The sequence below is a fragment of the Salmo salar genome, chromosome 11, assembly GCF_965601325.2.
Source record: "Salmo salar chromosome 11, fSalSal1, whole genome shotgun sequence".
Classification (NCBI taxonomy): Eukaryota; Metazoa; Chordata; class Actinopteri; order Salmoniformes; family Salmonidae; genus Salmo; species Salmo salar.
Genome location: NC_138301.1, coordinates 102,732,260 through 102,757,066, shown reverse-complemented (window position 1 = coordinate 102,757,066; position 24,807 = coordinate 102,732,260). Strand labels below are relative to the sequence as shown.

At 43.7% G+C, this 24,807-nt stretch overlaps 2 protein-coding genes across 2 annotated transcripts; both read left to right on the top strand.

The window, feature by feature from the left end:
* The first annotated feature begins 657 nt into the window (after window positions 1–657).
* smtna (smoothelin a) lies at window positions 658–12,430 on the top strand. Its single transcript, XM_014128507.3, has 8 exons — window positions 658–964; window positions 4,423–4,589; window positions 9,800–9,875; window positions 10,021–10,146; window positions 10,711–10,765; window positions 10,880–11,000; window positions 11,181–11,332; window positions 11,612–12,430. The coding sequence occupies exons 2-8, from the start codon at window positions 4,446–4,448 to the stop codon at window positions 11,757–11,759; spliced, it is 822 nt and encodes a 273-aa protein (XP_013983982.1). The 5' UTR covers window positions 658–964; window positions 4,423–4,445; the 3' UTR covers window positions 11,760–12,430.
* Window positions 12,431–12,626: 196 nt separating this feature from the next.
* inpp5ja (inositol polyphosphate-5-phosphatase Ja) lies at window positions 12,627–23,581 on the top strand. The gene is made up of 13 exons (XM_014128509.3): window positions 12,627–14,103; window positions 15,864–16,466; window positions 16,960–17,067; window positions 17,250–17,358; window positions 17,701–17,817; window positions 18,359–18,534; window positions 18,994–19,105; window positions 19,404–19,513; window positions 19,633–19,843; window positions 20,049–20,186; window positions 21,971–22,036; window positions 22,178–22,282; window positions 22,398–23,581. The coding sequence occupies exons 2-13, from the start codon at window positions 15,868–15,870 to the stop codon at window positions 22,866–22,868; spliced, it is 2,322 nt and encodes a 773-aa protein (XP_013983984.2). The 5' UTR covers window positions 12,627–14,103; window positions 15,864–15,867; the 3' UTR covers window positions 22,869–23,581.
* The last annotated feature ends 1,226 nt before the right edge of the window (window positions 23,582–24,807 follow it).

The following is a 24,807-nucleotide window of genomic DNA, read 5'->3' as shown; positions in this document are numbered from 1 at the left end:
GAATTTACCACAGGTGGACTCCAATCAAGGATAATCAATGGAAACAGGATGCACCTGAGCTCAATTTCGAGTCTCATGGCAAAGGGTCTGAATACTTATGTAAATATGGTATTTCTGTTTTTTTATTTTTATAAATTTGCTAAAATGTCTACAAACATGTTTTTGCTTTGTCATTTTGTGTAGATTGATGAGGATGTTTTTTTATTTAATCAATTTTAGAATAAGACTGTAAAGTAACAACATGTGGAAAAAGAGAAGGGGTCTGAATACGTTCCAAATGCACTGTATATCGTCAAATAATATCTCAATATGTAATTGTATCCACCCCCCCCTCCCATCACTAGTCTCAACCTTGTTCTATGAAAATAACATAACAATAACGAGAGTAGATTGAATTTGCTATCCATCTTCTGCTAAATGTGTGTGTGTTCTGTCTTTCCATACAGGGATGTCTTGGCTCTCTGTGAACAGTCGCTTTTTTGCCTGAATAAGGCAGTGTTGTTGCTCCCCTTCTGCCTTGTATTTAACCCTTTCACTTCTTCTCAAATTATTTGTATATAGGGCTCTCTAAACAACTCCTCACTCACTCGCTGAGTTGATTAAGAGCTTTTTGTTTAAATGGTGTCATTACAAAGACATGGTACTCTCTCTAGTTATGCCTCATAAAGTTTTGCATGACATAAGAGTCAATTGAGGAGAAGAGTTTTGAAGGAAGTAGTGAGGGAGGAGAGGACCGACAGTCCCATGATTCATTCTGTTCTTCCTCCTCCTCCATCCTGGTCCAACTCTGAGGCAGGGAGTGTGGTGTTAAAGGGCTGAGCACTCTCCTGTGCAAGTCTGAGGAAGAGGAGAAAGTGGGACAGGGGTACTGAACTGAACACCAGGGTAAAACTGAAGTCTCCATCACCTGCCGCAAACAGCTGCTGCGTTGTCCCCCAAGACACAGACAGAACCCACAAAACAGGTAGGTGTGTGACACTATCACTCGGACTCTCCTGTTGTCTCAATTCCTATAACAGCTTTTAGCTTCCTCTATATGAATTGATGTTACCCTTCATGTACTGTATGTTTAGTTACTGTGTGTGTAGCTATATCAGTCTGTCTGTCATCTGTCTTTTTATCCATATATTTTCCTCTTTGTGCAAATTTCATGGATGATTGGTGTTACAATGAGCGAAGCTACATCACTATATTTGTACATGTTTTATACTTCAGTGTTAACACAAACAGTTCTCTAGAGCAGCATGGTTCATGTCAGTTTAGACCCACTCACTGTTTATATTCAGATTACTGGACACACTACAAGTCGAACAGATGGTGTTATGTGTTTACATTATGAAAACGCTGCTATCTGCACATCACTGGGTGTTGAAACTTAAATCTAGAGTTTAGGACTAAGGTTCTATTTGTAAAAAGATGATTCTGAGATAGTCTTTAAAGTTCCAAACCCTAATTGGTTTGAGACGGTGTCAGCTATTTTTTTTGTATCTAGTATTCTTTTGAACTTAACATAAATTGTGGTATTTCTAGTACTATAGCGGTAGAGAGCCTTGAACAGAACAAGGCTACGTCAATAACTTCATTTAGACAAAAATGCAGATAGAACCTTAGTGCTCTAAATGTCAATGCTGCCTAACCCTGTTAGCTTTATGAATGTAATTATAGAACTAGATTAAATTAATGATGGTATGTACTTATAATGATTCATGTAGACAGGGCTAGTCCTCTCATCTCCACACACCAAAAACATTATTTTATCTCTAGCACACAAATACTGTACACACACACACACACACACTTTATCCTCAACCTCTGACCACTTGTCTTGCTCTGTGAGTCTGCCTTTCTTCAGATGTCCCTCCGGTTCAAGGAAAAGAGAGAGATGGTTGAAGATGATGATATGTTTAATTTAGGCCTATGTGCAGGTAACTGCCAAAATAAATGAAACCCCAACATAGTGTCTTAATGGGGCATCAATAGGGCGTTGGGTCTTGGCGTAGATTCTACAAGTGTCTGGAGTGATGCGACACCAATTCTCCATAATTTGGGGTGTTGTTGGTGGTGGAGGAAAATGCTGTCTCAGGCGCCACTCCAGAATCTCCCATAAATGTTCAATAGTGAAGGTGCGTAAAAACGGCGGCCCCCATGTACTTACCACAAATGCCTCATTTGCTAAATTCTACGTATTGTACATTGTTCTCCATTACTCTCCTTTTGTATCGGCATTAACACAGTATACATGATCCAAATTCTAGCTCAATGACGGCGGCAATTAGAAAAAAACAAAAAAGTTGTTTGTGCTGATTTACTGGAACGTTGGAACATGTTGCGCGCCATAGTTTAAGAACTCTGTGGGTAGTGCTAATAACAATGACGTCATATTTGAATTCCACCACTTTTATGCACCTTCACCATTGGGTTAAGATCTGGTGACCGAGACACACACACTTTAAACCCCCTATGCACATTTAAGACCCCTCTTCACTGAGATCTCTTCTAGCCATGGTAGCTAAAATAATGGGCAACTGGGCATTTTTATACATGTTGTTGCTTAGGGAATGAAAGTTATTTATAATAACAGTTACATGGAGAAAATCGGACCTCTTTGAAATGAATGTGGATGGCCCTCCCTTCACTTTACCTAAACCCTCCCTGAACCCTTCACTATGCCCAAAATTATAATTACAACAAAATGAATAGCAGAGAACATGTCTACCATTTACCCTCACTTCTTGGACAGATCAGAGCCTTAGATATGCAGTTCTAGAAACTGTTCTTTGTCCTGTCAGCATTTACATGGCAACTCGAATTTGCCTACTTTCAGCACAATGAGCTTTCCATTTCTGATTGATTGTGCCGTGTCTGCTGCTTCAAGTTTCAGCACAACAATGTAAGTTACTAAAATCTGGTTTATTGTGAGGGCAATAACGCTGATAAATACATCATGGGCAAGTAACATTGTTTATAATAAATTAAATTATAGTAGTAGCAAGCTATCAAAGTTGACCTCCGGTCTTCTTTATCTTCACGCTCTCCTTCTCAAACTGAACAGAACACAGGCTATAGGCTAGTCTGCGCGCAAGATAAAGCATGTTTTGGACTAGGCCTAATCAAAAATAATTTACGGAAGAAACCTTTGACTTTCCTCCTGAACAACCACTGTAGCCCTAAACAGCGCAGCCATTGGTTAAGCAGCACACAAAAAGGTTTTGTTCAGCAAGAGCAGAGCAGGACGGGGCTCAGGGTTGGAATGTCCCTTGCCGTGTGTAATGCAGCCTAGTTTTATTTACACCATCCCAGCAGCTATCTTAGAAATATAACTTTGCTCTGTGCTTCTCTGAGCATGCACTTTGATTGAGACCACACTAAATAGCCTATAGGCACACTTGACATAGCCCCAGCTGAGAATCAGAGATGAGGGGTGGCATCGGGCTCACATCGATATATAGGCTAATAAGCAACTAATTATAAAACACTGAGAAATATTGAAATTTCATCCATTACAAGTTACATGACCCTCCCCTGGACTAGATACAAAAAATGACTAAAACCTCCCCTTGACTGAAATTGAAAAGCATGACCCTCCCCCATTTTCCTTCAGGTACCCATTATGTAAATGTTTATCCATCCCTTAATTAACTCAGGAACCACAACTGTGTGGAAGCACCAGCCTTCAATATATTTAGTATCCCTCATTTAGTCAAGTGTTTCCTTTATTTTGCCAGTTACCTTTATGTCTGGTAGCTATGCAACTGCTTGCCATGGATCCATCAATGACATATAATATTAAAATGCATGTCAATCTCTCCTTGCTCAAGGTAGAGGAGAGATTGCCTTCATCACTACTTGTATTTGTGAGAAGTATTGATATGTTGAATGCACCAAGCTGTCTGTTTAAACTACTAGCACATAGGTCAGACACCCTGCATACCCCACAAGACATGCCACCAGTATATTCACAGTCCCCAGGTCCAAAACACACTATGGGAAGTGCACAGTACTACATAGAGCCATGACTACATCGAACTCTATTCCACATCAAGTAACTTGTGCAAGTAGTAAAATCTGATAAAAAGACACCTTAGGGAACAGCACGGACTGTGAAGGGTCACAGACACAGGTACAGACACAGACACATACATACACACCCACATGTACACATGGATGTTGTGTTGTAGATATGTGGTAGTAGAGTAGTGGCCTGAGGGCACATACTTAATGTGTTATGAAATCTGTTTTGAAATGTAATAGTTTTGAATAATGTATATAACTGCCTTAATTTTGCTGGACCCCAGGAAGAGGTCCTTGGCAGCAGCTAATGGGGATCCATAATAAATTCAAACTAATGACATTATTTGTTCTGGCTCTTTGGATATTTGTGTAGGAGTTCTTGCCCTTATCTCCGTTCTTTACCTTATTTAGCAGTCCCATACAGTACGTTGGACATGGAGGCGGGACCTGATGAGGGAGTGGCGGGGGCTGTGTCTGCAAACGAGACCACTGAGACGAACCCCAGTGACACACCGTCAGGCATACTGACCAGTCAGGAGTTATCTGCTATTGAGGATGAAGAAGTCCTGAATAAACTGGTGAGGCAGTAGAAGTGCATACTTCACATAAACTGTTTCCATTATCTTGTCCAATTACTTTTTTGTCGACGTTTAGAAAATAGATGTGACAATTGCCTGCTAGGGTATGTTTCCATTTATTTTGGGTTGATAAAAACAGCTGGATGTAATGACGTCACACACACACACACACACACACACACACCACACACACACACACCTATACACACACACACACACACACACACACACACACACACACACACACACACACATATATATAGTCGTGGCCAAAGGTTTTGAGAATGACACAAATATTAATTTTCAAGTCTGCTGCCTCAGTTTGTATGATGGCAATTTGCATATACTCCAGAATGTTATGAAGAGTGGTCAGATGAATTGCAATTAATTGCAAAGTCTCTCTTTTCCATGGAAATTAACTGAATCCCCCAAAAACATTTCCACTGCACATCAGCCCTGCCACAAAAGGACCAGCTGACATCATGTCAGTGATTCTCTCGTTAACACAGGTGTGAGTGATGACGAGGACAAGGCTGGAGATCACTCTGTCATGCTGATTGAGTTCGAATAACAGACTGGAAGCTTCAAAAGGAGAGTGGTGCTTGGAATCATTGTTCTTCCTCTGTCAACCATGGTTACCTGCAAGGAAACACGTGAAGTCATCATTGCTTTGCACAAAAAGGGCTTCATAGGCAAGGATATTGCTGCCAGTAAGATTGCACATAAATAGACCATTTATCGGATCATCAAGAACTTCAAGGAGAGCGGTTCAATTGTTGTGAAGAAGGCTTCAGGGCGACCAAGAAAGTCCAGCAAGCGCCAGGACCATCTCCTAAAGTTGATTCAGCTGCGGGATCGGGGCACCACCAGTACAGAGCTTTCTCAGGAATGGCAGCAGGCAGGTGAGAGTGCATCTGCATGCACAGTGAGGCGAAGACTTTTGGAGGATGGCCTGGTGTCAAGAAGGGCAGGAAAGAAGCCACTTCTCTCCAGGAAAAATATCAGGGACAGACTGATATTCTGCAAAAGGTACAGGGATTGGACTGCTGAGGACTGGGGTAAAGTCATTTTCTCTGATGAATCCCCTTTCCGATTGTTTGGGGCATCCGGAAAAAAGCTTGTCCGGGGAGAAGACAAGGTGAGCGCTACCATCAGTCCTGTGTCATGCCAACATTAAAGCATCCTGAGACCATTCATGTGTGGGGTTGCTTCTCAGCCAAGGGAATGGGCTCACTCACAATTTTGCCTAAGAACACAGCCATGAATAAAGAATGGTACCAACATCCTCTGAGAGCAACTTCTCCCAACCATCCAGGAACAGTTTGGTAACGAACAATGCCTTTCCCAGCATGATGGAGCACCTTGCCATAAGGCAAAAGTGATAACTAAGTGGCTCGGGGAACAAAACATAGATATTTTGGGTCCATGGCCAGGAAACTCCCCAGACCTTAATCCCATTGACAACTTGTGGTCAATCCTCAAGAGGCGCGTGGACAAACAAAAACCCACAAATTCTGACAAACTCCAAGCATTGATTATGCAAGAATGGGCTGCCATCAGTCAGGATGTGGCCCAGAAGTTAATTGACAGCATGCCAGGGTGGATTGCAGAGGTCTTGAAAAAGAAGGGTCAACACTCTTTGCATCAACTTCATGTAATTGTCAATAAAAGCCTTTGACACTTATGAAATGCTTGTAATTATACTTCAGTATTCCATAGTAACATCTGACAAACTTTGTGGAAATTAATATTTGTGTCATTCTTAAAACTTTTGGCCACGACTGTACACTACCGTTAAAAAGTTTGGGGTCACTTAGAAATGTCCTTGTTTGTGAAAGAAAAGCAATTTTTTTGTCCATTAAAATAACATCAAATTGATCAGAAACACAGTGTAGACATTGTTAATGTTGTAAATGACCATTGTAGCTGGAAACGGCAGATTTTTTATGGAATATCTACATAGGCGTACAGAGGCCCATTATCAGCAACCATCACTCCTGTGTTCTGATGGCACATTGTGTTAGCTCATCCAAGTTTATAATTTTAAAAGGCTAATTAATCATTAGAAAACCCATTTTACAATTATGTTAGCACAGCTGAAAACTGTTGTCCTGATTAAAGAAGCAATACAACTGGCCTTCTTTAGACTAGTTGAGTATCTGGAGCATCAGCATTTGTGGGTTCGATTACAGGCTCAAAATGGCCAGAAACAAAGGACTTTCTTCTGAAACTCGTCAGTCTATTCTTGTTCTGAGAAATTAAGGCTATTCCTTTCAAGAAATTGCCAAGAAACTGAAGATCTCGTACAACGCTGTGTACTACTCCCTTCACAGAACAGTGCAAACTGGCTCTAACCAGAATAGAAAGAGGAGTGGGAGGACCCGGTGCACAACTGAGCAAGAGGACAAGTACATTAGAGTGTCTAGTTTGAGAAACAGATGCCTCACAAGTCCTCAACTGGCAGCTTCATTAAATAGTACCCGCAAAACACCATTCTCAACATCAACAGTGAAGAGGCGACTCTGGGATGCTGGCCTTTTTGCGTATTTGCAAAAATCTACAGTGTCTTATAAAAATGTAGTGGTTGAAGTGTTTCCATTACCCATTTAGGAAAATTGCGCATTAATAAATTGGCGACAGCCTGTGTGCCCTTCCACCTATCTGTTTTATGTCTCAGGTGGCTCGCGCAAGCCAGCATGGATAGAATACAATAATTGACTAATATTTGCCATATTCTAATAATTATCATGTGCCAATGTATCGCCACGGTCCGTGCCATGGTGAGACTTGCACTCCTGTAGATCTGTAATAAATGGATGGTGAAACTTGCATCCAGCCAACCAGAAAAGCAAGGTGAAACAATTCAGGCATTCCTGAAAGTCAGGGCAATCCTTGTCCTGCAAAGAAGCATTATTTGTTTATAGTTGAACCAAAAAAAATGATTTTGCAAGCAGTAGGCATTTAGAATTAAATGTGGAGTGGAGGGTATAGTAAGGCTACGTGATGACATCACGTGCTCTGCCTACCTGCAAAAGTATTCGCCAATGATTACTTATTCGGAAAAACACTGTTTCCATCAACATTTGTCGTAATAAAGAAAATCCACCCCTGTAGAAGTGTTGGCTATCTTTAGATAATTTATCCTATATCTGCCATTTCCATGACATATTTTGTAGAGTAAAGCTGGGTCAATGGACACCTGCCAATAGACAGCAGGTGACATTTCTGTTGTTTCACACACCAAGCAAGGAGTTTTAGTATGGAGGTTAATGAGTGTCGAATTTGGTCAACAACCCCTTATCGAATATTCAAATAAGGATTACAATAATGAGATGTATCCACCAATCCAAAGAAAGGTGAGAGATAGACAGCCCGCCATGCCGCATTGTAAACAACGACTCCCATTGTTAGGGCGGAGAGACGTATCTTGTCAGTATTTCCATAATCTTTGCGATAAATCTCGCCAGCTTGTAGTCCTAAAAACGGAAATTATTTACCTCTAGTTCGTTCAGCCATTCCAATGGGCAAAATGAATGGAGAAAGGATAGGCTTCCGGATCTTATACGTTTTGATCTATGAGATGATACGGTATCAGTCAGTTAACATGACCTTTATGAATTAGGAAGCCTTTATGTGCGTTATTGGTTTTTTAATTACATAAATGCTTCAAAATTCACAAAAAGTGACATTAGCTGATGAAGATTATCTCAACGAATTGTTTTTTATAAGATCTATGCCTTTGTTTACCACAGAGCTTATTTTCTGCATTTATCCAAAAACTCTACAAAAACCATGCTGAAGAGGAAGGAAACCGCTCAGGGATTTCACCATGAGGCCAATGGTGACTTTAAAACAGAGTTTAATGGCTGGGAGAGGAGAAAACTGAGGATGGATCAACAACATTGTAGTTACTCCACAATACTAACCTAATTGACAGGGTTAAAAGAAGGAAGCCTGTACAGAATATAAATATTCCAAAACATGCATCCTGTTTACTAAAGTAACACAGTGAAACATTTGGCAAAGCAATTCACTTTTTGTCCTGAATACAAAGTGTTATGTTTGGGACAAATCCAATACAACACATTACTGAGTACCACTCTCCATATTTCAATCATAGTGGTGGCTGCATCATGCTATGGGATGTTTGTAATTATTAAGGACTGGAGAGTTTTTCAGGATAAAAAAGAAACAAAATGGAGCTAATCACAGGCAAAATCCTAGAGGAAAACCTTGTTCAGTCTGCTTTCCAACAGACAATGGGAGATGAATTCACCTTTCAGCAGGACAATAAACTAAAACACAATCAAATTTCAATCAAATGTATTTATAAAGCCCTTTTTACATCAGCCTATGTCACAAGGTGCTATGCAGAAACCCAGCCTACAATCCCAAACAGCAAGCAATGCAGATGTAGAAGCACGGTGGCTAGGAACAACTCCCTAGAAAGGCCAGAACCTAGGAAGAAACCTAGAGAGGAACCAGGCTCTGAGGGGTGGCCAGTCTTCTACTGGCTGTGCCGGGTGGAGATTATAACAGTACATGGCCAAGATGTTCAAGCGTTCATAGATGACCAACAGGGTCAAATAATAATAATAATAAGTGGTTGTAGAGGGTGCAACAGGTCAGCACCTCAGGAGTAAATGTCAGTTGGCTTTTCATAGCCGAGCATTCAGAGTTATTCAAGGCTAAATCTACACTGGAGTTGCTTACCAAGAAGACAGTGAATGTTCCTGAGTGGCTCAGTTACAGTTCTGACTTAAATCTACTTGAAATATATTGCAAGACCTGAAAATGGTTGTCTAGCAATGATCAACAGCCAATTTGACAGAGCTGAATAATTTTTTTAATAATAATGGCCAAATGTTGCACAACCCAGGTGTGGAAAGCTCTTAGAGACTTACCCAGAAAGACTTACTGCTGTAATCGCTGCCAAAGGTGCTTCTACAAAGTATTGACTCAGGGGTGTCAATACTTATGTAAATTAGATATTTATGTATTTATTTTCAATACATTTGCTAACATTTCTAAAAATAACAATATTGGGGTACTGTGTGTAGATGGGTGAGAAAATATATTTAATCATTTTGAATTCAGGCTATAACACAACAAACCATGGTGGAGTTATTGCCTACAAAAGACGCCATTACTATTGAGTTTGGCCTTGGTCTCCTCATCTTTTGGTTTCTACATGGGTTTATCTCTGACAGTTGGATAAAGCTGTGGATTTTGATGAAAGGCGAATGATCCGCGCTGCATTCAGGGACTTGCTCAAGAAGAAGAGAGGTAAGATCAGAGAGCTTCAACGTGAAATGTGACAGGATCGCATCTTTGCTATCACTCCTGACAACCCCTTTGAATGTCCACTCGCTGTCCTACTTCCAATTTTAATACTACAATTCTCTTTTTTTCCCTCAACTTCTCTCTAAAGAGAAGCGAGAGAAAGAGCGGGGGTCCAGGCAAGATGACCTGAGGAAGCAGGCTTTGAGTAAAGCAGGCACAGGACAGATGGGAATGAACAAAGGCCAGACCAGCAACCACCAGCAAAGATCCCACAGTGAGTATCATATCCCTCCGAAAGGACACTGTGACGACTTCTGCCGAAGTCGGTCCCTCTCCTTGTTCGGGCAGCGTTCGGCGGTCAAAGTCACCGGTCTTCTAGCCATCGCCGCTCCACCTTTCATTTTCCATTTGTTTTGTCTTGTTTTCCTGCACACCTGGTTCACATTCCCTCATCAGACTAAATGTATATTTCCCTCTGTTTCCCCCATGTCTGTGTGTGGAATTGTTCTTTGTGTAGGGTGTTACGCTACAGGCTGGCTTGCACTAGGTTTGTTTCAAACCTAGGTTTGTTTGTTTTGTTTAATCCGGTTCATGTTACCGTGGTTGTGCTTTGTGCTGCCTCGCCTGTGCCTTTGGGCCAGGGTGTATATTAAAGTTCTCCTGTTATCACCCATCTCTGCTCTCCTGCGCCTGACTTCCCAGCAACCAGTCACTCCCCGTTACAGACACAACACACACATATTTTTACATTTTAGTCATTTGGTTCAAAGTGGGATTGTGAGAGATGACCTGCTTCCCTACTCAAAATCACTACATGCCCCCTTCTGTTTCTCTACAGTGCACAGCCAACTCTCTGCATCAACCACCAACTCCTTCACTAAAACAACTGGCAGGTGAGTCATTGAGCTAACAGCCAGCCATGCTTCACGTGTGATTGATCAAATTCTGCATGTCTAAGTTGTGATACTAGGAGTGTGTTAAGTAACATGTTTATCCTCTCTCCCCAGCATGGCCAAACCAGCTATGGCACCAGCCCATCAGTGTTCCCCTGTCGTTGCAGCACCCAACATGAAAAATGTCAAGCAGATGTTACTGGATTGGTGCCGGGCCAAAACCGAACCATATGAGGTAAGCATTTGAGGACTCACAATCTTATCTCAACATGAATATATTCTTGTTTTATACCCACAGTGTCCCCAGCATACCAATAACCTTACTTCACTTGATCAATGTCTTTGTAAATCCACTCCCTCTCCTCGCTCTCTTTGCTGTTCCCTTTTATGTCCCCTCTTCCCTTACTCTGTGCAGGGGGTGGAAATCCGCAACTTCTCGTCCAGTTGGAGTGATGGCATAGCGTTCTGTGCGCTGGTGCACAGGTTCTTCCCAGATGCATTTGAGTACTCCATCCTTAACCCCAACGCACGCAAAGACAACTTTGAGCTGGCCTTCAGCACGGCAGAGTGAGATCCCTATGTATCTATTCTAAACAAACATTGAAACACACACACACCCTCAGCCACAGAAAACCTACTCTGACAAAATGCACTTTCTACTCATAGATGCACAGGAAGGACCCAAGGGCTGTGCAGTGATCGATTGAACTTGACAAAAATACCTTCTCTGAGGAAAATAAAAAAATCTGTACTGTCCATTAGCTCAGCTGCCAATGGATCCTGCCTGGGGACAATGATTGTGATTGCTCAGGCCTGTCTCTCTCCTCTCCTCTCTTTTGGCTGTAGAAGGCTGGCAGATTGCCCCCCTCTGCTGGACGTTGAAGACTTGCTGCGGATGCATGAGCCTGACTGGAAGTGTGTGTACACATACATTCAGGAGTTCTACCGATGCCTGGTGGAGAAAGGCCTAGTTAAAACCAAAAAGAAACTCTAGAGATGGATGTTTCACAATATGGAGATGGGGAGGGCATATAAGAGTTTGTAGTTTGCTGCAGTGCCTTTTAAGCACATAGCTGGGATTTTTATTAACTGTGTGTATCTTTGTATTGGTTTGTGTGTATTAGCTGACAATTTCTGTTTATGTGTTGAGAGGACAGCTGGCACTTAGGATCAGTGCATTCCACTGAGATTACACATCTGTTATAATCTCAGTCAGAGCCATGGAGAATCTGGGAATGGCTTTTTATGGTGCTGCAGTGCTGTGCCCTGACTATAATGCCTTTTTGTGGGTAGGCTATGTATGGGTTAAAGATACATGAGGTCAAATGTGATGTGAATGATGTGGTTTGATTTGTGAACATTTATTTTGTTCTGAACACATTATAGAGTACTACTACATTTCTATTACGGGGAACCCACACCATTTTCAGCCTGAAAGAGGATTGTTGCCAAATCATTACTGTATTTGGTAACTATTTAAAAATGGCAAATATCCCTGAAGTCTACTCTATCAAAGTTTAGACCCAAAGGCATCTTGGTCCAGGGCAAATAAAAGGCAGTGACTGGCTCACAGTAACACTGACTTATTATAGGCTAGGCTACTCAGGACCACCATGTGCTCAGGAACAGACTATAATCATACTATATAAACACAGACTTGCCATACCTTGTCCTGCATTTTTATTTTCATCTTGAATGGTTTGAATGTTTTCCCTTCCATTATTGATAGTGCACTATGTTAGTCATATAGCCTACATTATGTAGCCTAAATGCAGACTGTTTGGAAGTGATTCTTCAAAATATTAGCAGTCTACTCTAGCTCCCCAGACTGTGTAGGCTCTAGTATATCAGTGAATAACAGTTAAATAAACAAACCTAGCCTACTAATCCAATAGCATGCACTGTATGTGTGTCAATTTGGACTGATATATACACAATAAATACACAATAAAATAACATAACAAAGCTCGCACCTCTGACGCATGGGGTGTCTTCTTCTTGCCCACGTGCATGATTGACAGATGGTCACATCATCAATCAATCAATCAATCAATCAATCAATCAAATTAATGTATAAAGCCCTTTTTATATCAGCCAATGTCACAAAGTGCTGTACAGAAACCCAGCCTAAAACTCCAAACAGCAAGCAATGCAGATGTAGAAGCACGGTGGCTAGGAAAACTCCCCAGAAAGGCAGGAACCTAGGAAGAAACCGAGAGAGGAACCAGGCTCTGAGGAGTGGCCAGTCCTCTTCTGGCTCTGCTGGTGGATATTATAACAGAACATGGCCAAGATGTTCAAACGTTCATAGATAATATTAATAATAATAATCACAGTGGTTGTAGAGGGGCAACAGGTCAGCACCTTATGAGTAAACGTCAGTTGGCTTTTCATAGCCAAGCATTCAGACTTAGAGACAGCAGGTGCGGGCATCTTTCCCTACATTTTACGCTTTCAACGGACAATCATAGTTCACATAACGGTTAAAGCAATAATTTCACAAGTAAGATAACTCTGACAGCAGAGATAACATCATTTAAATGCGCTCAGGCATAGTGGTCACGCGGGGCCCCAACTCCGGGCGCTCTTGCGCAGTGTCCTGTAGGATAACAACTAGGCTATAGGCTACACGGCTGTGCACGTTAAGATAGCCTACCAGCCTGACATTTTCATTCTGCGCAGTTCATTTATAGAAACCTAGTCACAACGCCTGCTGAATTTGGAGGTTGCGATTTCTTGGGTACATTTATTACGGTCTCACTCTGACTCTATTCTCAATCAGATATTATCAGGGCGCTGTGTGAGTGATGTGGGTTCCTCTCTAGGAAAACAGTTGCACCGGTCAGGCAGCAGGTAAGCAGGATCGAGGCGCAGGCAGCTGTCCCGTTAACTGGGCAGTCTGCATCACGCGTACAGATGCTCTTCTAGTAGCCTATTTATTTAAATGAGCCAAACACACATCTCAAGGATATGTTTACTGGAAATAAGGCACTAGGTTACTGTCTTTTCACGTTTTATGAGACTAAACTCGCGTACCGGGACCGGCGTCAGGTTTATTACCTTTGACAGCTCGCGCAAGCGTCACTGACTGCTGTCATTCTCCACCGTATGTACTTGTCTCTCCACGGTATCTATTTGTCATTCCCCGAGGCGTAGTATATATTTCAGACGCGTCGAAGAAAACCGTATACCTTAAAGTCCTGACTTTTTGAGGATTGAAAGAAAGCGTAAATGTTTCTGTCCAAATCCTGGACCGATTCAATTGGATAAGTCTATTTTACCATGCCCTGCCTTGCGACAGTTTGAGACCGATTCCTTGTCCACCTTTCAGATAAAAGGTAATGTATTTTGTCGGAGTGTGCACAACCGTACAGCAGCCATCTGTCTATTGGCTATGTGATTATTATTGTATGTTGATTGATGATCATACATTCTTGTTTTTTATTTTCTATAGTTAAACGAGGTCAGTGTGCCCCAGCAGAGAGGTGCATGGCTGAGGAGAGCTGTATTAAGTGATGTTATAGATCTGTTATAAACTTTGATGTGTGACAGATGGATAGAATAGAATCTCCAGGCCATTACACTATTCATCCACCTATTTGACTCCACCTCTGCTGAAATAGCCATGATCAACAACATTTGTGGTGGCTTTTCACTTTCCAATACATTGATGTATTGACACACCTTCAATGACCACAGCCACAATCTATTATGTTTAGGCTACCCTTGCACAAGCAAGTGGTCACATGTGCCCTTCAATTTTCAGAGCCACTCTGAATGTCATAAATAAATGAAGGGGGTCAGGGCCAGCTCTAGCATTTTGGGGGCCCTAAGCGAGATTTGCTTGTGACTGTCAGTGGCTGACAAAACAAGAGGAAAACTGCGGATGCACAACCAAATTTCGAACTTGCACCTTGTGTATTCTACTATTCTAACTCTCAACAGTACATTGAGACCACAACTGAGTCCCCCCCCAAAAAAGAACAAATTATAATAATATTAATTGTTTTTTGGGGGGGGGGGGGGGGGTTCGGGGGCTCTCTAGCGGCTGGGGGCCCTAAGCAACCACTTTTGCCTGGAGCCGGCCCTGAGGAGGGTATTTTTATTTCTGTAGGTCAGAGGACAAACAATGTGGTTGGTAAGTGAGCTGTCACACCTGCCACTGGCCTATAGGCTACTTCTCATAGAGAGGGGGACTATGTAGACCACTATGTGGCTCGTCTGTTGACATTTGTGTTGTGCGCTGTGTCCCTCTATATCTGCTGCTGCAGTGGGTTAGTGTTGCATCTCTAAACACACACTCTCGCTGCCACAGAAAGTGTGTGTGTTAGAGTGTATTAGAGAGAGACCTAGCGAGTTCTACCTGAGGCAGAGGAGCATGATATATTGGTTTCATGCACAGAAAGCCAATCTACCCCCTCCATCTCCAAAACATACAGTAGTTGAAAGGGAAGACACAAGGAGGGAATGGGGTAGAAAGGGGGTTGGGGGACTGAAATATGTTGCTAAGCAACAAGAAAGTAGACAAGGATGGGGTAGAAAGTTGGTACCCACCAGCTTGCCTGTGGCTCAGTATGGTGATGATGTCAGCAGTGGTGTCTGAGGACTAGGGGGCAGGAGGTGGACAGGTACTCAGTGTGAACCAGCTCCCCCCACCCGCTTCTGGCTCCATGCCAATCCCCCCCTCCTGTCGGGCCACAGGGCTCTGTGATAGATGGAGAGATGGTCTGTGACCAGAGGGAGGACGAGGGAGGGGGTTGTGAAGGACAAACAAACACAGGTCACTCATCTTCTCATTCTACATTGGTATCAATTACACACCAGAGGAGTCTGGTGGGAGGAGCTATAGGAGGACAGGCTCATTGTAATGGCTGGAATGGAATCAATGGAACAGAGTTAAACACATTGTTTCCATGTGTATGATGTGTTTGGTACCATTCCATTGATTCCATTCCAGCCATTACAATGAACCTGTCCTCTTATAGCTTTTCCCACCAGCCTCCTCTATTCCACACCCAGCCCAGCAGACTGCACATTCCTCTCTCTATCTCACAATCGCTCTCCCATCCCTTCACCTTGATTTGTGGTTACTAACCAGGTTGATGGATCAAATGCAGCATAAACAAAGCAGCACAGATCCAGCCAGACCCTCTGGACAACCTGGGAGGAATACTTTTCCAGGACCTGCTCTACCCCGGCGACCAACAGCTCAGGACACCTCTATCCCCAGTCCCACAGGGGGGTCTGGGAAACTCCCAGGACTGGCCTCAGGTGTACGTCAGATGCCAGACCAGGTGAGGCTGGAGCATGTACAACCTGGGTCCAGTCCTGCAGTTCCAGTCTATTTCAGCCGTCCCAGACCTACTGCACTAAATTCCTCCAGAGATTCAGAGGCTGATATGAAGGTTAAGGCCCCTATTCCAAACCGCATTCCTGGACCACACAGCTCCATCTCCCTGTCCCAGTCCCCCACAGAGTCTTCAATGTTGTCCCGCAGCCCTCAGAGTCCTCACAGCACTCAGCCTTACACCGGCCAGCCTTACCTCATCCCCCAGCCTAACCTGCCTCAGCCCTGCCTCACCCCACCATCCAGCCTCAGCCCCAAACCAGGCTCCAGTCCACAGTCCCAGAGGACCAGCTCCCCTCTGGGCGCCATGGAGAATCAGCCACAGACTGAAGGAGAAACGGATCACGGTTTCAGGTGAGACAGATCACGACTGATGATGCCAAGTACTATTTTAGTAGCATGCCCACTGTATGACATTTGTTCTAAAGTTTCTACTCCCTGACTAAATATAGTAACATGTTGTCTCCATGGAGATAGTTTTCTCTTTCCCTCCTTGGCAGACCAGCTAGGCAGAACCCAGCCTCAGTGATAGAAGCCATTTGCAGCATGATGGGTTGATTTGAGTTTGTCACATGAATCAAATGTCATACATCACAGTAAGAGCTGTCTGAAGTGGACAGAATGGATGCAGGCTGTACATTTCCTTGACAGAGGTCCCAGAACCCCCACTGGTCACTGTACAGTATGGGTTCAACACTTAACATTGAGCTATACATTATTACATAATAATTACATTGTGACTACACAGTTATGATTGCAAATCACTGTAACGGCAAAGTAATGTATGTGTTTGCATAACTACTGATAATGTAGGATGTGCATGCCCACCTGTGTTGTCCTCTAATAGGGTGCACATTGTCACATGGAATGTGGGCTCTGCTGTTCCCCCTGATGATGTCACATCTCTGTTTGGGCCGCATGCTGGCGATGGGAGCACAGACATGTTTATCATTGGGTGAGCTTCTGCTCCAATCACAACGGTGCCAGGGAGACAGCCTTGAATGTCTCCTCCATCATATCTCTATCACTGTTCTGATCTCTCCTCTACTACCTCATCTATCCATCCAAACATTTTCTCATTGCTCTTCTGCTCCCACTGAGTTATGAGTTGTTCTTCCTCTCTTCCTCCCCACTCAGGCTTCAGGAAATGAACTCGATGATCAACAAGCGGCTGAAGGACGCTCTCTTCCACGACCAGTGGAGTGAGCTCTGCATGGACACACTCAGTCGCTTTGGATATGTGCTGGTCAGTAAGGAGTTAGCTCGCTATGATGTGCCAGTCACTGTCTCAATCTCTATAGGGACAGTTTCTCACGACAGTCATGACAGACAGAGTATAATGTCAAACATCTTATCTAATGGTCTATCTTCTTAATGTAAGATTATTTCTTCTTTCTTCTCTCTCTTTATCTCACTCTTTATCTCTCTCTTGCTCTGTCTCTTTATCTCTCTTCATCTCTCTCTCTCTCTGTCTCTTTATCTCTCTTCATCTCTCTCTGTCTCTTTATCTCTCTTCATCTCTCTCTCTCTCTCTCTCTCTCTCTGTCTCTCTCTACCCTTCTCTTCACATCCTCCTTAATCACTATAGGTGGCGTCCCAGCGTATGCAGGGGGTGCTGTTGCTGGTGTTCTCTAAATTCTGCCATCTTCCATTCCTGAGGGGGGTGCAGACAGAGAAAACACGCACAGGCCTCGGGGGCTACTGGGTGAGTGTCACCCATGGCAACCCCTGCTCTAAAATAGGAGCTTGTCAGTAAATGCACAGTCCAGAATCCCTTGTACACAAATAGCTTTTAGATTGTATTAAAATATGTTAATATGCCAGGGAGAGAGAGAATGTGTGTGTGTGTGTGTGTGTGTGTGTGTGTGTGTGTGTGTGTGTGTGTGTGTGTGTGTGTGTGTGTGTGTGTGTGTGTGTGTGTGTGTGTGTGTGTGTGTGTGTGTGTGTGTGTGTGTGTGTGTGTGTGTGTGCGTGCGTGCGTGCGTGCGTGCGTGCGTGCGTGTGTGACCTTCCTGTGCATGTTGATGTCAGCATGACTACTGGCTGCTGGTGCAGTCTCCTTTTCTCTGAGGTCAGTGCAGCAGGACTGTCAGGCTGTCTGGTTCTCTGATACCATGCCATCTGTCCTTTCATGCTTATCACAGTGGATGTTTGATTACAGAGACCTGGAGAGCATCCATGTTTAATCCATCAATGTGTGTGACATTTTCACACTCTCTCTCTATCGCTCTCTTCCCCGCCCCCAGGGTAATAAAGGGGGTGTAAGTGCGAGGATGACGATGTTCGGCCACCCGGTGTGTTTCCTGAACTGTCACCTGCCGGCTCACATGCGGAACCTGGAGCAGCGCATGGAGGACTTTGAGAGCATCCTGCAGCAACAGCAGTTTGATGGCGCGACCGCCTCGGGTGTGCTGGACCACGAGTGGGTCATTTGGATGGGGGAGGGCTGATGTAAACAGTATGTGTAGGGCCAGGAGTTTTTCCCACCTGTCCACCGGGCGACAGGTAGCCTAGTGGTTAGATCCTTGGACCAGTAACCAAAAGTTTGCTAGTTCGAATCCCTGAACCGACTAAGTAAAACAAAACTGTCGCTCTGTCCTTGAGAAAGGCACTTAACCCTAATCTCTCCCGGGTTGCTGTCATTAATGGCTGATACCATGCCGTGACTCCTCTCTGAGGTAGTTGGGATATGCAAAAAACACAATTCCATTTCACCACACATGTACATGTGTGAAACAGAACAAATATAAGAACCCCCTATTTGACCTTTGGGAGTTTTTCCCTGGTCATATGGTCACGAAATACTCCTAATTATGTGGTCTGATGATCAGTCGTTGGCTCATTGGGTGGTCGATGAAATGGTTATTTGTTCTTCTCCCAGTGTGGTGTTCTGGTTTGGGGATCTTAACTTCCGCATCGAAGACTATGACATTCATGTGGTGAAGAGTGCCATTGACAGCAATAAGCTCCCTTTGCTGTGGGAGCGAGACCAGGTGAGAAAGCTGTAGAATCTACTTATTTGACATAAAAAAATGTCCAAATGGAATTTTGTGGAAGTCATGATTATCTTTGGAAACAAAGACTGTTGATTCATTACCAACAGAGGGAGCTATAGCACCACAAAAATGAACCTACGCCCAATCATATTTATTCACTCAGTGGCTACATCAAGTCAAACGAGCTACTTTGATGATTCATTGGTATATATTTTTTTCTCTCTCTCCCTTTCTCTCTCTCTCTATTTCCATCTCTCTCTCTTTTCTCTCTCTCTCTGTCTCATTTGTTTTGCAGCTCAACATAGCCAAAAACAGTGAGTCCATCTTAGATGGCTTCCTGGAAGGGCCTCTCAAATTCCCCCCCACATATAAGTTTGACGTGGGGACACACAGATACGACACCAGGTATGTGATTCTGTGTAGAGAAATATACGGTTTGTGATTGATGTGATGCTCCCTCCTCCATTAACTGATTCACTGACCTCTATTTCCCACTATTATCTCTCTCTCTGTACCTCTCACAGCAGTAAGAAGCGAAAGCCAGCATGGACAGACCGTATCTTGTGGCGTCTGCGTTGTACGGGCTCCCCTGTTCCTACCCACAATGCCGCTCTGCAGCGCGGCCTGACCTCGTGGTTGGGTGGGGCAACCAAGGTGGTGCAACACTCCTACCGCAGTCACATGGGCTACACCTGCAGCGACCACAAACCGGTCTCTGCTGTCTTCTCATTACATGTAAGTCCAACCTCCCTGTGACCCCTGAACTCTCACCCCAGCAGTCACACTGTTTGATGTTTATCCAGATATGGTAAAAAACCTTCACAGTTACTGTCACATTATAACACTAGATTGACCTCACATCATTAGAATCAGCCTCTGAAATTATCTTTCTTTCCATCTGTCTCTGTGTCTGTTTTCACTATCATACTTAATCCCCCAGTTCCCATTCAAAGTGGACCTTCCTCTTGTAACATTAGAATATGAGAAGGAGTGGACTAAAGTTTCTGACGCTACAGTCAGATTCACTGTGAGGTCCAGCTTCCAGCGCAGCTCATGGGACTGGGTTGCAATATACAAGGTAACTGTGACTTCAACTTTAAACCAGTGAGAGTTCATATTTGCTCTCACACATACCTACAGTACAGTGCCTTCAGAAAGTATTCACACCCCTTTACTTTAACAAAAAATGTTGGTGTTATAGCCTGAATTTTTTGGTTGATAAAATGTAGATTTTTTTATCACTGGCTTCCACAATATACCCCATAATGCCAAAATGGAATTGTGTTTTTAGACATTTTTACAAATTAATAAAAAATGAAAAGCTGAAGTGTCTTGAGTCAGTAAGAGAAAGGGGATACCTAGTCAGTTGTACAACTGAATGCCTTCAACTGAAATGTGTCTTCTGCATTTAGCCCAACCCCTCTGAATCAGAGAGGTGCGGGGGGGCTGCCTTAATCTACATCCATGTCTTCGGCACCCGAGGAACAGTGGGTGAACTGCTTTGCTCAGGGATAGAATGACAGATTTTTATCTCGTCAGCTCGGGGATTTTATCCGGCATCCTTTCGGTTACGTGCCAAATAAGTATTCAACGCCTTTGTTATGGTAAGTCTAAATAAGTTCAGGAGTAAAAAGGGGCTGAACAAGTCACATAATAAGTTGCATGGACTCACATGAGTACTCTGTGTGCAATAATAACAATAACATCATTTTTAAATCTACCTCATCTCTGTACCCCACACATACAATTATCTGTAAGGTCCCTTAGTCAAACAGTGAATTTCGAACACAGATTCAACCACAAAGACCATGGACATTTTCCAATGCCTCGTAAAGAAGGGCAACTATTGGTAGTTGAGTAAAAAAATGTAAAAAGCAGACATTGAATATCCCTTTGAGCAAGGTGAAGTTATTAATTATACTTTGGATGGTGTATCAATACACCCAGTCACTACAAAGATGCAGGCGTCCTTCCTAACTCAGTTGTCGGAGAGGAAGGAAACCGCTCAGGGATTTCACCATGAGGCCAATGGTGACTTTAAAACAGTTACAGAGTTTAATGGCTGGGAGAGGAGAAAACTGAGGGTGGATCAACAACATTGTAGTTACTCCACAATACTAACATAATTGACAGGGTTAAAAGAAGGAAGCCTGTACAGAATAAAAATATTCGAAAACATACATCCATTTGGCAAAGCAATTAACGTTTTGTCCTGAATGCAAAGTGTTATGTTTGGGGCAAATCCAATACAACACATTACTGAGTACCACTCTCTATATTTTCAAGCATAGTGGTAACTGTATCATGTTATGGGTATGCTTGTAATAGTTAAGGACTGGGTCGTTTTTCAGGATAAAAAAGAAACGTAATGGAGCTAATCACAGGTGAAAACCTTGTTCAGTCTGCCCTCCACCAGACGCTGGGAGATGAATTCACCTTTCAGCAGGACAATAACCTAAAACAGGCCAGATCTACACTGGAGTTGCTTACCAAGAAGACTGTGAATGTGCCTGAGTGGCTGAGTTACAGTTTTGACTTAAATCTACTTGAAAATCTATGACCTGAAAACAGTTGTCAAGCAATGATCAACAACCAATTTGACAGAGCTTGAAACATTTTGAAAAGAATAATGGCCAAATGTTGCACAATCCAGATGTGGAAAGCTCTTAAAGACATACAGAAAGACTCCCAGCTGTAATCGCTGTCAAAGGTGCTTCTACAAAGTATTGACTCAGGGGTGTGAATACTTATGGAAATGAGATATTTGTGTATTTAAGTTTCAATACATTTCTAACATTTCTAAAAACATGTTTCCACTTTGTCAATATGGGGTCAATTTATATCTGTGGTTTTTCTTCACAGGTTGGGTTCAAACATCACAAGGACTATGTAGCATATGTGTGGGCCAAGGCAGATCATGGTTCACAGGTATGATACAAAGCCTGACAAACATACTCTCACAACCAACCTCAGAGATCCATTGAGATAATAACATTACACACACCCACTTGCTATCTTTCCATTTTCTCTGTTTTGTTCTTCACTCTCTTTTTCCTTTTCTCTCCTCAGGTGACATTTACAGAGGAGGATTTACCCAGGGATGCAGGGGAATACATTTTGGGTTTCTACAGCAACAACATGAATACTATTATCGGAGTGACATTGCCCTTTCAGGTCAGGACCCTTCCTGCAGTTTTCCTTCCTGTGTTGTTTAATGAACAGAGAATAAAGCAATTGCTTCCCACCCTTTCCTCTACCCTCTTCAACAACCCTCCTCCATCTCCCATAGATCCATGTTCCTGTGCACAGCCCGACAGCCCCACCAGTATGCCGCTCAGACAGTTCTGACATCAGCTCGGAGGATGACAGCACACTGGTCCTGCTGGCCCCTGCTAGCTCCCGCAGCCCAAGCCCTGGAAAAAGCAAACACCACCATAGTCACCGCCGCAGCCGCAGTCCTGCTCACTCCAACACCCCCATGCCCTCCCTGCAGGGCCTCAGCTTGCACCCTCGTCCCCTAGAGGGGCTACCAAGCAGCCGCTCGCCCTGCTCTGCAGCTAAGAAGGAGCGCCTGGTCTCCCCCCAGGACACCCTGCCGTCGCCCATCAGCCCACTCACGCCCCGCAGCCCTGTGTCCCCCGGGGGTGGGGTCTCAGCCCCAGAGGCTCTGATCGCTGCCATCCTGGGGGAACACAGGCCAACTCAGGTCACCCCCACAGGGGGCAGGTCACCAGGCAAGACTGGAGAGACAAGTTTATGAGAAACCCAAGCAACAATCTCTATGGGGTCATGAATGTGCACAGACATTAAGATAAGACTGTTGAAATGAGGCCAGTAAAGACTATATGATGATAGAATCTAGGGCTGATATGGTCCATTATTCTGATGCTGATCTGACCCCACACTGTCACTGCGCTCATAAAAGCAGTGCATTGTATGACTTGTAGTTTGCAACATTCCACGTGGTAGTGAACCAGTTGTCTCTGTTTCTTAATCTACTTATCAGTGACTTCATCCCATACATACACTGTGTGTACTTTGGAGTCAGGAGCTAGTCCAAATCGATAACAGTCTAAGTCTTACCCCAAGAAGTGCTTTTACAGACTCATATCAATACTCTATGTACACAATAAATGTAAAGCCAAAGCAAGAGTAAATCTGCAATGTACAGTACTGCTGTTGTTATGGTAAGTGTAAAGGATGTCTATATGCCCTACCCATATGGGCTGGATCACTTGGTGTGGTACGATATCCATCTTTCCATGCCCCTAAGCGCCAACTGATATTAAACCACTCCAACTGGTTTGTTTCTGAATCTCCCCATGTTGTGTATGTGTGTAGAATTGTACATGTCTGAGAGAAAAAAAAACATTCCTGTCTTATTTTCAGAGTGATAAGGATTCTAATGATTTGGTGGTTTGTTTTGGTTGTGGACATATTGGTTGTGTGAGGAAAATAAAATGATAATCCTGAGAAAAATACTTTTGATTTTTGATATCATGCACAGAACATTCAATGGGATAGCTCGTAATTATAAAGTGTAAAGAGTCCACATAGGCTAATGGCCAATCCTCAAACAGGGCTTTCGTTTTTTGAGATACCCCACCCAAGGTAGAACAAAACATAGCCATGTTTTTTCACATCTCTTGTCTCCCATTTATGAAATGGATGGGTGTGTAAAAATATTTTTCTGCAAAACCAGTTCAACTGATAGAAAATATGACACACACCCTAAACTCCAAAAGTGCCGAATAATGCCGGGCTGGAGAGGGGATCGGCTGCATAAGTTCACGGAACCCAATATTGCAAGCTCTAATATTGATAAAATGTTGAATACGCATAGTCTGTTGTCTGCCCTACATACACAAACATCATAAGGATATCTTGAAGCATTTTGGAAGTATAGTGTACGGGTCCTGTGTGTAGCTGGTGTAGAGAGTCAGGCGCAGGACAGCAAATATGAGTATCAACGTACTTTTACTCAAAATGACAAATGTACAAAGTAACAACATGAGCACACCATAACGGACCGAAAATACAATAAACAATCACTCAAAAACAAACATGGGGAACAGAGGGTTAAATAATAAACAGGTAATTGGGTGAGTGAAACCAGGTGTGTAAGACTAAGACAAAACAAATGGAAAATGAAAAGTGGATCGGCGGTGGCTAGAAAGCCAGTGACGTCGACCGCCGAACGCCGCCCGAACAAGGAGAGGGACCGACTTCGGCGGAGGTCGTGACAGTACCCCCCCCCCCCCCCCCCCCTTGACGCGCAGCTCCAGCAGTGCGCCGACACCGACCTCGGGGACGACCCGGAGGACGAGGCGCAGGGCGATCTGAATGGAGACGGTGGAACTCCCGCAGCAACGAAGGGTCCAAAACGTCCTCCACCGGCACCCAGCATCTCTCCTCCGGACCGTACCCCTCCCACTCCACGAGGTACTGAAGGCCCCTCGCTCGACGCCTCGAGTCCAGGATGGCTCGAACAGCATACGCCGGGGCCCCCTCGATGTCCAGAGGGGGCGGAGGAACCTCCCGCACCTCAGACTTCTGGAGTGGACCAGACACCACCGGCCTGAGGAGAGACACATGGACCGAGGGATTAATACGGTAATCTGGGGGAAGCTTTAACCTGTAGCATACGTCGTTCAGTCTCCTCAGGACTTTGAATGGCCCCACAAACCGTGGGCCCAGCT

Excerpts from the sequence above, each read along its gene's own strand:
- inpp5ja (XM_014128509.3), top strand. The coding sequence starts at position 15,868 with ATGGATCAAATGCAGCATAAACAAAGCAGCACAGATCCAGCCAGACCC. Across the intron at positions 16,467-16,959 it reads GAAACGGATCACGGTTTCAG|GGTGCACATTGTCACATGGA; the intron begins GTGAGACAGATC and ends GTCCTCTAATAG. Across the intron at positions 19,514-19,632 it reads ACACACAGATACGACACCAG|CAGTAAGAAGCGAAAGCCAG; the intron begins GTATGTGATTCT and ends TACCTCTCACAG.
- smtna (XM_014128507.3), top strand. The coding sequence starts at position 4,446 with ATGGAGGCGGGACCTGATGAGGGAGTGGCGGGGGCTGTGTCTGCAAAC. Across the intron at positions 9,876-10,020 it reads CTTGCTCAAGAAGAAGAGAG|AGAAGCGAGAGAAAGAGCGG; the intron begins GTAAGATCAGAG and ends TTCTCTCTAAAG. Across the intron at positions 11,001-11,180 it reads CCAAAACCGAACCATATGAG|GGGGTGGAAATCCGCAACTT; the intron begins GTAAGCATTTGA and ends TACTCTGTGCAG.